The sequence below is a fragment of the Callithrix jacchus genome, chromosome 4 (assembly GCF_049354715.1).
Source record: "Callithrix jacchus isolate 240 chromosome 4, calJac240_pri, whole genome shotgun sequence".
NCBI classification, from domain to species: Eukaryota; Metazoa; Chordata; class Mammalia; order Primates; family Cebidae; genus Callithrix; species Callithrix jacchus.
In genome coordinates, this window is record NC_133505.1 from 165,996,331 (window position 1) to 166,009,408 (window position 13,078).

General features: G+C 42.3%; 1 protein-coding gene across 2 annotated transcripts in view; it reads left to right on the top strand.

Moving 5' to 3' along the window:
- The window catches only part of FNDC1 (fibronectin type III domain containing 1), a 104,856-nt gene that overhangs the window by 26,891 nt on the left and 64,887 nt on the right, over nucleotides 1-13,078 (top strand). Inside the window, exons 2-4 of one of the 2 annotated variants that reach the window (XM_035297091.3) lie at nucleotides 3,128-3,322; nucleotides 5,683-5,769; nucleotides 6,192-6,260. The exons of the other annotated variant lie outside the window; for it this stretch is intronic. Coding sequence (XP_035152982.3) covers nucleotides 3,128-3,322; nucleotides 5,683-5,769; nucleotides 6,192-6,260 — 351 coding nt within the window. The remainder of the gene's footprint in view (nucleotides 1-3,127; nucleotides 3,323-5,682; nucleotides 5,770-6,191; nucleotides 6,261-13,078) is intronic. 2 annotated transcript variants of the gene reach the window in all.

Sequence of the window (13,078 nt, forward strand, 5' to 3'; positions counted from 1 at the left end):
CACCGGGGGTGAGAGGCAGGGCTGGAATGACGGGCGGGATTGCTTTTTATCTGGGCCTCCTGTTTATCTTTTTGTCCAGGTCTCTCTGAGTTAGGCATGGACAAGGTAGGCATAAAGCACCATCAATGAATCAATTTTAATATCAAAGTCGATGGGAGTCCAGGAAATGAAAATATGTCCTCATCAGATTGAGTGTTTTGTTTAACTGGCCCAGTGTGTGTTGCGGTGGGTGGGAGGAAGAGTTCATGATATTTGGCCTAAGGCATTTCGAGAACCTTAAATTCAGGATCGATCTTTATAAGGAGATTGACCATAAGGTTGCCTGTAAGGTTTGGTTTCAGGGTCCCCAAAAGGCCTTTATGTTAAAAAAACAACCTTCATGAGGTAACTCTTTAAGGCTTAAATAGTCATTATTAGAAAGTCACTCCTGTGGTTTAAAGTTTTGTCATAAGAATGCAAATGTCCCTGAGAGTGAACATCACTCACTTATTCCATTCCTTCCGGAGAGAGGGGACGATGAGGACACGCAGCACAAGGTGAAGTTACTGTGTGAGTAGGGAGGAAGAGTGCCCCGAAGAGAGGAAGATGGTGGGGGAAGGTGGGGTGGAGGGTGGTGGGAGTGGTAAACAGCTCTGGAGCTCCTACAGTTTCTTTTAGGATTGTATGTTTCCGTGGATATGGTCATTGATCATTGATAAGAGACCAATTCCGAGGGCCCATGAGCTTCTGGCAGAGCTGGGCTTTGGAGTTGGATAAAGCTGTGTTTGTGATTGGCTCCATCCCTGGTACAGCTGTGTGACTCTGGGCAATTCACTCACCCTCTCTGTTCCAGGCCTTGATTTCCTCATCTGTAATCTAGAGGGAGAAAATATTTCCCGGGAGTGTGTGTTGTGGGTTCCTCTTGTAGTGTAAGTTCAGGTGCTTAGAACAGTGAGCACATGGTAGACTCTCCATGAGCCCATTTCCCATTCATTTCAGGTTCCCATTTTCATGTTTTAGGCTAAGTCTGCATCATGTGGCCCTTTTCTTAACATGCAAACGCTGGCCCAGGCAGTTATTGAGACACAGAGTTAGATGGTATTTGGTGTTTGGTGACAGGAGAACGGACGGTCGTGTGTGGACACACTTGGACATCTGATGGAGTGAGCAGATGAAATGGTATGCATGAGATTGTGGCAAGCAGAGGTAACTTCCCCCTTCCCTTCTTCACCCTGCTTATCTTATCAGAGCTTTTTGATGGGTTTGAATGGCTCTCCTTACGCTGGGCTGATGCATCCATTTGAAGTGTGGATTTTCAACGTGAGTTAGAAATTATTCTGTACTGTGTCCAAGGATAAACGAAGGTATTGCAGGGAAGAGCAATGAGCGGATTTACAAACTGCTCTTTTCACATGTCAGTAATAAAAGTAAATCACGTTCTGGCCTAAGTAGCTGTGTACTGAGTGAATCACAAGCGCCTGGTAGAAAATGTGACAGTATTTGGGTTTCACAGTTCTCACATTTTAGAATGTCTGTTCAAGATCTCACTTTTACTGAGGGATATTTGGAATTGAACTGTAAAGAACAATGCGATTTGTATATTCATTCATTCATTTTCTTGGGAGAAACACTCAACCATGAGCTTCCATTTGTAGTATTCGAATATCTTATTTTGCTTCTACACACTTTTTTGTCAGTGGGAGATGTTGGATTCCTGGGAAAGATTCCTGCTGAAGTCGCTTGTTGGTAAGGAAAGGTAAATAAAAATTAGAGAAGAGTAACCACGATTGCTAATTTTAAATGCCCAGAAAGTGATTGGTGTCTTCATAGTCTTTCCCAGCTCAAAATTTCCAGGAGAGCATGAGGCTACTTACCTGTGATTTCTCCCTCACAGGTCTACAGGAACTTCACCTCTAGAGTTGGGAGGGAATGCTTCATAGATGTTTGCCTGTGTCCCTAGCCTAATATCATGCGTTTGTCTCCAAAATAGACATTCTTTCTCTAATGCTTCAAAATCCTCAAATTCATACTCTTGTTTCATCCCTTGCATTTCTCTAATGAGTTCTTTCCCACGCTAATCTTCTTACTCCAGAGGCAATGGGCAATTTTGGAAAGAGTGATTTGTGTTAGAATTCTCTATGTTTATTCTGTTCAGAATTTTCACCCAATATTAAAATCACATACTAACGCACACATGTGTCATCACATAACACTCTTATTTTCTTTTTCTCTGAGACTTCAGGTGTGTTTTTCTTAATGTTGCTAAGTTTAAAGGTTGTTGGTTTTGTTTTTAGGTTCCTTTCTTCTTTCCTGCAGCATGCCTTGCTTTACTCAATAGTCAGTTTCAGTTCCAGGTTTGCCCCAGATTTGTTTGACTGTCGCCTGAATATTTTGCATACATTTATATTATATTGCATTACAATATCAGTTACATCATGAGCCGAGAGATTTTGTTGGACAAAATGTTATGTTTCATTTTAGTAATTTTGAAAATGAAGTGAATTTCTTTGGACCCTCATAACTCAAGATGAAAAAGTGGTTGTACTTTGTACTAACTTGTTTTTCTTCTGGAACAAAATATGGAAACAATTAAATTAGATATATGCAGATAGAACTGCAGTTTTACTGCACCTTTAAGCTGTTGATGATCTTGGTTTGTTTTCTTTGTGGAAATGAATGCTTTTGTTATCTCACTTAGAATACCACAGATATTCTTCTTAATCAGGACAGTTTTACGCTGTTTTCTCAGAGGTGTTTGAAAGATTGTCCAACTGTATCACACAACATACTAACGTGTTTACTATATAATACTACCAGAGAATATGGCAAATTATTAATTTGTTATTCTTGCACTAGCAAGACAACGTAATCAAGCCAGACAATGCCTAGAGTTTATTTTGATTCGCTTCCTTTCTGGTTTAAATTTACCACCCACAGTTATCCAAAATGCATGAAGCCTTGTGGGTTTGGTATATTGTTTTGTTGCCGTACTGTAATGATGTGCAAATACATGACTGTACCTAAAGTCTTTCGGATCATACTGATTAAACGTCATTTACTGTTTTCCTGACAATATCAAAGAAGATTAAAAAGATTCATTCTCCCAATCTGTTATTGCCATGAGTTGATAGTTGCGCTGTTTACATAGTTGACCACCCACTGAAGCCAAGGCACGTGAAACTGCTGTCCACTAAAATGGGCCTGAAAGTCACGTGGGACCCACCCAAAGATGCTACCAGTAGACCTGTGGAGCATTACAACATTGCCTATGGGAAGTCACTGAAAAGTCTTAAATACATCAAGGTGAATGCGGAGACATACTCCTTCCTTATTGAGGATGTGGGTAAGTGACACTCTGATCTTGTTCCCAGTCAGAATTAACTGTGCACCATTCTCAGCTGCATTCTCAGGATGACTGTGAGACAACCCATGGCTTGGCTCAAGGTCCCTTGCAGTTCTTTGGGAATAGAGAGCTGAGTTCTGAGACTCTCATGGGAGGCTGCTGATTGACAGCTGGCATTGGGCACTTGGGCTTCCCCATCCATGCATGTGAACTCAAGTATTTCTGTCTCCAAACTGATGCAGCAGATGATTTTTAGTTTCTGAATGTGCTCTTGGAAAGTAGATTGGTTATTTTTTACTTCATAGAAACTAGACTGCTAGACAAGCGGGCTGACCTAGGGACTTCTAACTTATATGCCATTTTATAAAGAGAGATTGGGCAAGCTGTATGTCCCTTTAAATGTGGAATATCTTATGCCTAGCCACGTCTGGTTAAAGATGTAACACTTTGCCCTATTTATAAATTTGATTTTAACTTGATTCTGAAGGTTTGGAATATTTGAGATCTTGCCTCAATATAGTTTGTCTTTCAAGTGCAGATGTAGTTGGTTTTGGACTTAGGCTTTGAGCTGCCTCTGAATCCTCTGTCTTCTACTTTTTGATTCCAGTCACCTAAAGCCCCATTGATTCATGCCCCATGTCATGGCCCAACGTTAAGATGGATCATAAGGAAAGAACAGAAGTTGGCATTTAGGAAACAGGTCTCCCCTTGCACCACCTTAGCATTTTGATCCTTTAGTGGATCATGATCAGCTGAGGGCCCCTCAGCTTTGTTCCCCTGACCACAGCTGACCACACTTACTCCTTCTCCACCTCCTGCACTTGACATCACACTCCCTGGGTAACAGAGCAGAAAGGGAGATGAAGGAAGACACATTCCCTTCCTCATGGCTTCAGCTAAATGTCCATTTCCCTGAGTCTCTTCCACATCACCCTGGCTCTCCAAGTCCAGCTGTGAGGTTAAATGGAGATTCTATCAGATCAAAGGCATGAGCAGATCATATTTGCTTGCTCAAACCTTGAGTTATTATGATGGCTGCAGAGAAGAAAAACATGTGAAAAGAGAGTCATAGAGCTCACTAGAAAACAAATTGTATCTCCCAGACAACTTTCTGATGAGTTAACTGAAGGGGAATCAAACACATGTGGAGTAAATGTCTTTGAAATACAAACCAGCTCAGAGTAAAGAGAAAGTGTCTGGTGAAGCATGATTTGCATTCTGCCTGACCCCAGGGCATTTCCCAATTAGACTGGCCTGTTGTGCCAAACCCTAAATGCCACCAGGCCCTGCCACAAGTGAGACAGAAGTCACACCAGTCTTGAACACAGCAGACGTCCCAGAGGGTATCAGCCAGGCTTCTGTTCCTGGGCCTCTGGCTGGAGAACTGAGTGAAATTTTGTTACAGCAATGCTCCCTACTTTGAGAAATGTCATTGTCATTATGACCTTTGACAGAACTAACTCTCACCTCTCCAAACCTCATCCCCTGAAATACCCACGAACTTTCATCTCTTCAAGGAATTGGCACCCCACTTACCTGTCACAAGAGAATGATTCATTTTCAGAAAACCCAGCACGTACAGAGTCTTACTTTGCAAAGCTGCACTTTCAGGGTGCACTCCCCTCATAACATGGGTCTTGGTTTCCTTTCCCATCTCACCACCTTTGGGAGCTCAGCCGAAGAGACCTCTGTTATTTGGCCTTGACCCCTAGATGAAAGTCAAGAAGTGAAGCCCAGTTATGTCAAGATTAGCATTTCCAAGACTCCAGGAAATATATATTTTTCTAGCTTTTTGTTGGAATGGTCAGAAACAACCTGAAGACATATTAAGGGGAACAATTTATTGTGAAAAAGAGGAAATTTTGTGAAGCTTTATGCACTGCGGTGAAGATTTCCCATATGCTGAATTTTATGAGTTTCATTGACATTTCATATTATTTTCTGGAGATTTTCATTTGGAGCCTCTAATGGGGAAAGATTATTAGTAGTGACTGACAGTGTATGTTCAAACAGCCATTTAGTGGACAGGGAGTTCCTGTTTCCTACGTGAATTTCACATTAAAGCCCTCAAAAGCTCTTTTTGTTGACTGTTTATGACTCCAGGTTTATTACACATAGCATGTGCTTTGTATAAAATAAAGTTTATGTTCTTTGGGTCATGTGGTTTTTAGTTGCATGAGAAGAATGTTAGTGATTTTAATTTTAAAAAGAGACATCTATCATTATGCTTGTCACTTAATTTGGAGTTTTGTATTTGGTTATAACTGGTACAAGGAAGATGGTTATTCATGGTTAGTGAGTGAAACTGTGTCATTCTTGGAGATCTGAATCGGTGGCTTGATATGAACCATATGTTTCAGAGCCGGGGGTAGTGTACTTTGTGCTGCTTACTGCAGAAAACCACAGTGGAGTGAGCCGTCCTGTTTACAGAGCTGAAAGCCCACCTGGTAAGTCTTACCTAGAATCAGAGGCTGTAGTGTTGTTACTTAGAATGGGAGAGACATCCCTTCCTGCTCCCCTTGCTTCTTCCAGTAAATATAGAGTTATTAAATAATTTCCTAACAAGAACTTTATAGACTTGTATAGCAAGCTGACAGATTGAAAAGTGGAAGAGACTTATCCTCTCTTTTAAAATAGTTTTAATGCAGATTATTAACATTTCCTCCAGATGTTTTAAATCAACCATGTGTAAAAGACCAAAAATATGTATTGTCCGTAAAGCTGAGGAGGCGGGTCACTAATATGGGCTGAGCAGATTCTTTTGAAGACTGTTGAAAAGATCATTTAATTATATATTATGGATGCACTGAAATGTGGAAATCCCAATGGTCCTCGTTTCTAACTGTCAAGTTGCATTTCCCTAATTTAGGAGGTGAATGGATCAAGATTGATGGTTTTCCCATTAAGGGTCCAGGACCATTTAATGAAACCGTCACAGGTACTCCTTGCTCCTTCATGTCAGATTCATGTCTCCACTGAAGCAACGTCTCGCGAGAGAGTTGTGCTTCCGTCACACACATGTGCTCACAAACCTTCATCGAGTTCCCATCGCTAAACTAACACACGCCACACAGTCTTGGTCTATCTGTTCTGCATCCGATGAACTAGACTGTAACCAGTGTTGCTTACCGTTCACCGTTCTTTCATGTTCTCGCGTGGGGAGGTGTCTGCGTCTACATCTGGGGATATTGTCGCCCTCTTCACAGGCAAATATGGTGGTTGAGATGGCAGTACTGACCAGATCAGGATATTTATAACTCTTCTACCTGTGAATCCATGAATGGGGCCCCCACAAAATAGTGGCTTTTATGGGCTAACATGTTGCTTCAAGTCTTGCTTTTTTCTTACAACCTTGGGATATTTTGTGATATGTTAGATGACCTACCTTCCATCTCTGCTCCATATTTGCGTATCTGTTTGTTTTCTCATTTGGATGTTGATGTTGTCTGGTCATATTGTTTAATTACTGAGAAAAGTGTTGACATTTCTTGTGTGTTTCTTGAATATATTTAATTGATGGTGAAAAAATAATGTAAATGAATGCAGCTATTTCAGAGTACGGTTGAGTAATAGTATCTCAAAGGCACTATGGTGAAGAGCTATGTTTTATTTTCATGTGTTATGTGTTTATATATGTCAATCTGGTGTTACTGTTGACAGGAAGGTGAGTATGATGAAACCAAGGACATTTATCTGCTTTTCAGACCAGAATTGATGGGTGTAGGCGGTTCTCAAAGGGTGCATGCTGTATGAAAAGGGGGTGGAAGAATAAAACAATCAGAAAGGAAAACTGGCTTTTGGGGAGAGGCTAAGTGTCCTTGTTTGAGTGACTATGAGGTGTTGCAATGGAAATGTCTTGCAGGTGATTTGAGAAGAGAGAATGGAAGTTGGAAGAGGGAAGTAAGAATGAGATATGGATTTAGGAGTCATGCTCTGGGGCAAGAGTTAAAGCAGAGAGCACATGAGTGGCTGAGGTTTAACAGAGAGAAGAGTGGGAGGCCGGGGATCAAACCATGGAAATACTCACAGTCAAATGGTCAACAAGTTACTACACCTAGCAAGTGTGCAAAAGAAGGAAAGTGTTTATTTTCAGAGGTTGTTTACCCCTGAAGACACACAGCTAAACAGACACACGTGAATCTTTTACCGATGGATGTTTGTGCCTTGCATTTGAATCTTATATTTTGTGTTTTAAATAAGCGTTTTATGTATGCATCCTTCCTGATAAAGCTTTTTGAATGACAGTAGCTTTAGAGCAAGTGATTTTCTTGCTTTTTCAGAAGTAATTAACTTCTTTTGCCCTCTTTAGTAGTGTATGTGCACATAAGTCTGTGACCTTTCTGAGTGAGCAAACAGAAGCCCTGGGGACCAGGGATCAGGCAGCCATGTTCCAGCTCATTACTGGTTGTGTGTACTGTGAGATTATTGAACTTCTCTATGCAGGAGGCTTTGTAGGCCCTGGCGAAAACACTCTGCTATAATACATGATGTTTCATTTGTCACACATGATGACTAAAAAAGATATCAGAAGAAATTGCTGGCTCAAACCACTTGAAGCATATAATATAAAGCAGAACTGAAAAAAATTAGGAATATCCAGAAAGCACATACCAGGTTATAGTATGCCACAAATTACATTTCGTTGTCAATAAAAATCAAAATTGTTGTGAAATTATCAGTGATCACGATGTACCTATACCTTTTGATGAGGCTTGGAAAATATGATCTGCTATTATTCTGAGAAATTGTTAAATATATGATAATCTTGCCACACAAAATAAGTATTCAGAATTCCCTGTCTTCATTCAAAGAAAGGAATTGGCCTTCCAAAATGCAGACATCAGCACTGGGACCCGGTGTAAGGCCCAGAGGGATTCACTTTAGTGCTTTGACTGATAGGGTCTCCTGTCTTTCCTGTGTTTTATTAGAAACCAGAGGAATATCCAATTTTTTATGCTGCTCAAAACAGTGTCTGCAGTTCTGATTCCAGAAGGCCCCCTTTTGCAGGCTTACTGCCATCTCAACTGAATTGTCTTTACCTAACAATCGGACTTTAATTATTTAATTCATTTATTCCAGGCGGAGTTCTAGGTGCTAGAGATACAAGATAGACAAGGTCTCACCTTAATGAAACTTATATTCTCATGAGAAAGAAAGATAAACAAATAGCACAAAAGGATGCATATAGTCTATAAGTTCGCTGGGGCTGCCATAACAAAATGCCACAGACTGGTTGCCTTAAACAACACAAACTTATTTGTCTTGATTATTGGGTCTAGAAGTTCAAGATCCTGGTGTTGGCAGGCTTGATTTCTCCTGAGGCCTCTCTCCCTGGCTTGTAGAGGGCCACCTTTTTGCTGCGTCCTCAGATGGCCTTTTCTCTGTGAGTACGCATCCTTGGTATCTGTGTGTCCAGATTTCCTTTTTATAAGGTCACTAAATTGGATGAGGCCCCACCCTAATGACCTCACATTAGCTCACCTCTTTGAAGACCCTATTTCTGAATGTGGTCAGATATTAGGACTTCAACATATGAATTTGGCAGAGGAGACACAATGAAGCCCATAACAAACTCATAAATTCTTTGAAAAATAAACGGCACTATAATATAGAGTAAGCAGATGGGAGTGAGGGTTTGGGAGGCTAGGAGACCCTGATAAGACGGTGGCACCAAGTTGAGACTGTGAGGGACTGTGAGGGTGAAGCCACATGGGGAGGAGGAGGAGGACCATGCCAGAGAGTCCTGGAGGTTGGGGAGGACTTAAGTAATTCTCAGACTGGTCACTCATCGAAATATGAAACCTCTCGGGACTCCGAAAATGACAGGACAGAATGCAGCGCGAGGGCAGCAGTTTCGGCCTCCTGCTGTGCTGCTCATCTCACATCTCCCCATCGGCAAACCTTGTTTGTTCTTGATGCAGAATCCCTCTTGCTGGGATGTAAATCTGTATCCTCCTGTTCTGTCCCCAGGGAAGAGATGGCACAACTCTGTTCATGCATTGGGATACTATTACGTAGCTTTCTGCAGACTTCGGCAAGTTGTTTTGACTTTTTTCTGTAACAGGATCTGGGTAACCTGGCAGTGCAGGGCCAGGCCCTGGGGGTCAGGACAGGGACACAGACACGTCCCCACTCTGCTACCTGCCAGCTTAGGGCCTCAGCCCAGCTAGTCAGTCAGCTTTTGTCAAGCTTCATCTGGGAAACAGTGTGAGATTCTGTTTAGTTCTGAATATGATGATATCTTTTTAATAATTTTTAAGGTTTTCTAAAAATCAAGTCCTCTGTGCTTTTCTCAAGGTTTGGAGCCTAAACTAGGCCTACTACTGAAATCAAAGTCTGATTTCTGCCTTGTTTCTCTTTACATTATATTTCAGTTTACGGTGCTTGCTTTTTTCTTTGGACAAATGATAGCTTGGACTCAAGTTCAGCACAGAGACCACAGTTACTCCTTGGGCATTTCCAGTGAGTGCTGCATGACCCTCACCTGTTGTCCAGCCATTCCCTTCCTTATCTTGGTCACCCACTGGCTTCCAGGTTGCTCCCTAAATCCAGCACCTTCAGGCACTTAGTGCATAGTGGGTCTCCATGCCAGGCATCCATGGCAGAGACCCATTTGATATTCTCACCTCCTGCCTCTAACTGCCATTCCCTTCATGGAGTTAGAGACAGGGTTTATCCTTTCAAAATCTAGAATCATGGAATTCACATCTGATCACCATCATCTCACTGCCTCAATGCTCTCGTGTCATTAGCTTAATTTCAGACCACAGCAGACTTTGGATCTGTAGACCCTTCCCAGCTGCAGGGTCCAGAAATTGCCACCGTCCTGTTTCTTCTTCACTTTATCCAGGTCCCATTGTTCCAACCACACTCCACAGGCAGGTCGCCCCGTCCTTTCAGCGGCTTCACTGCTGGAGCGCTGCCTCTGTCTGCCTCTGCCCGTGGCCCTGCCAGGACCCCCAGCTACCTGGCTTTCTCTGTCTGCCACGCTGAGGGCTGGGCTTTGTGAGACAGATGAAATGCTGATCTGATCTGAGTTGCTCCGGCTCATCTGAGTGGCTTTTCTCACTTCATCCAGGCTATGTGTAATAAACCTGGAGTCATAAACAATCAACAAAAAGAGCTTTTGAGGGCTTTAATGTGAAATCCATGCAGGAAACAGGAACTCCCTGTCCACTAAATGGCTGTTTGAACATACACTGTCAGTCACTACTAATAATCTTTCCCCATTAGAGGCTCCAAATGAAAATATCCAGAAAATAATAAGAAATGTCAATAAAACTCATAAAATTCAGCATATGGGAAATCTTCACCGCAGTGCATAAAGCTTCACAAAATTTTCTCTTTTTTGCAATAAAATGTTCCCTTTACTATGTCTACTTTTGACCATTCCAACAAAAAGCTAGAAAATATATATTTCCTGGAGTCTTGGAAATGCTAATCTTGACATAACTGGGCTTCACTTTTTGACTTTCATCTAGGGGTCAAGGCCAAATAATAGAGGTCTCTTAGGCTGAGCTCCTAAAGTTGGCAACTTGCTGTTTGTACTCACGCAGTTGCCTTTCTTTCTGCCACAGTGGCTAGTCCAAAATGTCACCACTTTGCTCCAGCCTGTTTCCTGGCCAGAGTTCCTTTCACTTCTAGCAGGTGACTTGCTTCCTGCTTCCCTGCGGGGGATGAAGGTTTCAGCTGACAGTGCTTTCCTCCTTTCTTCTCCCTCCTGAGCCCTCACTGCTGCCTTCCCTCCTGCTGGCTCTAAGGAAGGGCTACTGTCACCTTCTCTTTAAGGCTGACTTCATCTAATCAGTTTCTTGGAAAGCATGGTAGACCTGAGGGCAGCTCTGGGGTGGGATTTAGCCTTGGATCTCTCCCAGTGCTTGGCTCAGAAAGTTGATACTTACTGTTGAACTAATTATTTGACACCAAAACAATGAAACTATGAAAACACGAACACTGTAAAGATTTCTTATCTAGCACTCTTTTCATGGGCATATCTAGAGATTGATGGGAATTGTATACCCCAAACTTGTATTTTGGCCCTTTCTGTCAGTATTTCATCAAAATGAGCACCAATTTTCAGGCACATCATCTTGCCTGTTAATTTAAATATGACTGATGTGGCAGTTGAAAACTCCGAACCTAGAGTCTTGAGATAGCTCTCTTCCCAACCTACTGATTCAAGAGCATAATTAATCCACCAAATATCTCGACTCTGCTCACCTATGCACATCTGGCTCTGACCAGCCCTCAGCCATCAGCAACCCCTGTCTTCCCAATACCTCAAATTTCTTAGCTATGAAACGATGGGATTCAACAAGAAGCTTCTAGATTCCTTTCTAAGACCTTTCTGAGGCTCCAAAGTTCTTTGTAAGGTTCCAAGTTTCCCTTCAGCTTTGAAATGTCATGAGTCTATGATGCTGAGTGGACTGATTCCATTTTTAATGAATGATGCTAAGTTTGGTGAGCAGTAGAAAAGCATTTGTCATACTGAACAAATGGCTGTTTTCCTATTTCTTTACCCTACTTTGAATGTTTTAGGTCAGTGCATTCAAAAGTCACATTAGCGAAGGAAGAAATGCTGAATTGTAATTTCTGCTTTTTGAGAATGTACCTGAACACACCAAAGGTGCACAGAAGAAAGACTTGTTCCCAGTGATATGCTGGAAAGTGCCTCTCCAAGGGCCCTCTTGTTGGGTGCCCTCCCCTGTTTGCAATGGCAGAATTCTGCCAAATGAACCAGTGGAGCTGGCCCTGCCAACTTATTTAAACTGACATGTGTCATTGGCACTCAGTGAAAAAGGTGCTGGCACAGTAAACCAATAGGCAAAGCAAGGGCTTCACCAGATAATTCCACAACCAGGTAATGGAGCTGCTGTGAACCAGACTCATACTTAACATGTACCCCAATTCAAAATCATGGAATTAACTCCGGACCAAAGACTGCCTTCTTTCCACATACTAATTTCAATCAAAGTCTTTGGCCAATGGGGAATGAATAATGTCTGTGGCATTATTTTCGCAGTAGCTTTCTCACGCAATTATTAGTTTTATTTAGTGTGCAGTTGACTGGGCAAAAGTTTCTGGTTCATGGCCGGGATGGTGAGCTCCTCAAGGGCAGAGTGCTTGGATGTAATCATCTTCGTTTCTCCCTAGCCTGGGACAATTGCGGGTGCTCAGGAGACGTTTGTTCAGTGGAAATGCATTTGGAGGTTGCTTCTGCCCCATACCTGTGCTTGGTAGAGGGGTGAGCATTGACAAGAGTGTTGACTAAAGCTAGGGCTTGAATGTTGCAGAGGTGCCTGTGAGAAGATCGGGGTCACCTCTGCCTAGTTCAGTGTTGATTCGTGGGGGTTCTGGGCAAGCCAGTTTGTTGAACTCAGATTGGTGCTAACTTTAGTCAGAGGCTCTGTCTTTTTCCACTTTGAGGGCCTGGGCAAAAAAAAATAAAAAGTGTGCATATGTAGACTGGAATTATTTGGGCTGGCTGGTCTGTGAAGATGAGGTGTTTGCACAGCCAGACCCATGGGCTGTCAGGTTGCCTGTTCACTACTCTCTCCCAAGAAAGCACTGCCCTAGAATGAGCCCTTCCACCCCAAGGGCTCAGATCTCTTTATCCCCATGTTCATTTCAAAGCTGCCTCTCATGTTAAAATATAGCTAGACTTTGCTAAGTGTAGAGCCCATTCCTTAGGTAGTAAATACGTGGGAGACAGAGGTTTGCGTGTGGAGCTGTTTGACTCTATTTAGCCAGATGCCC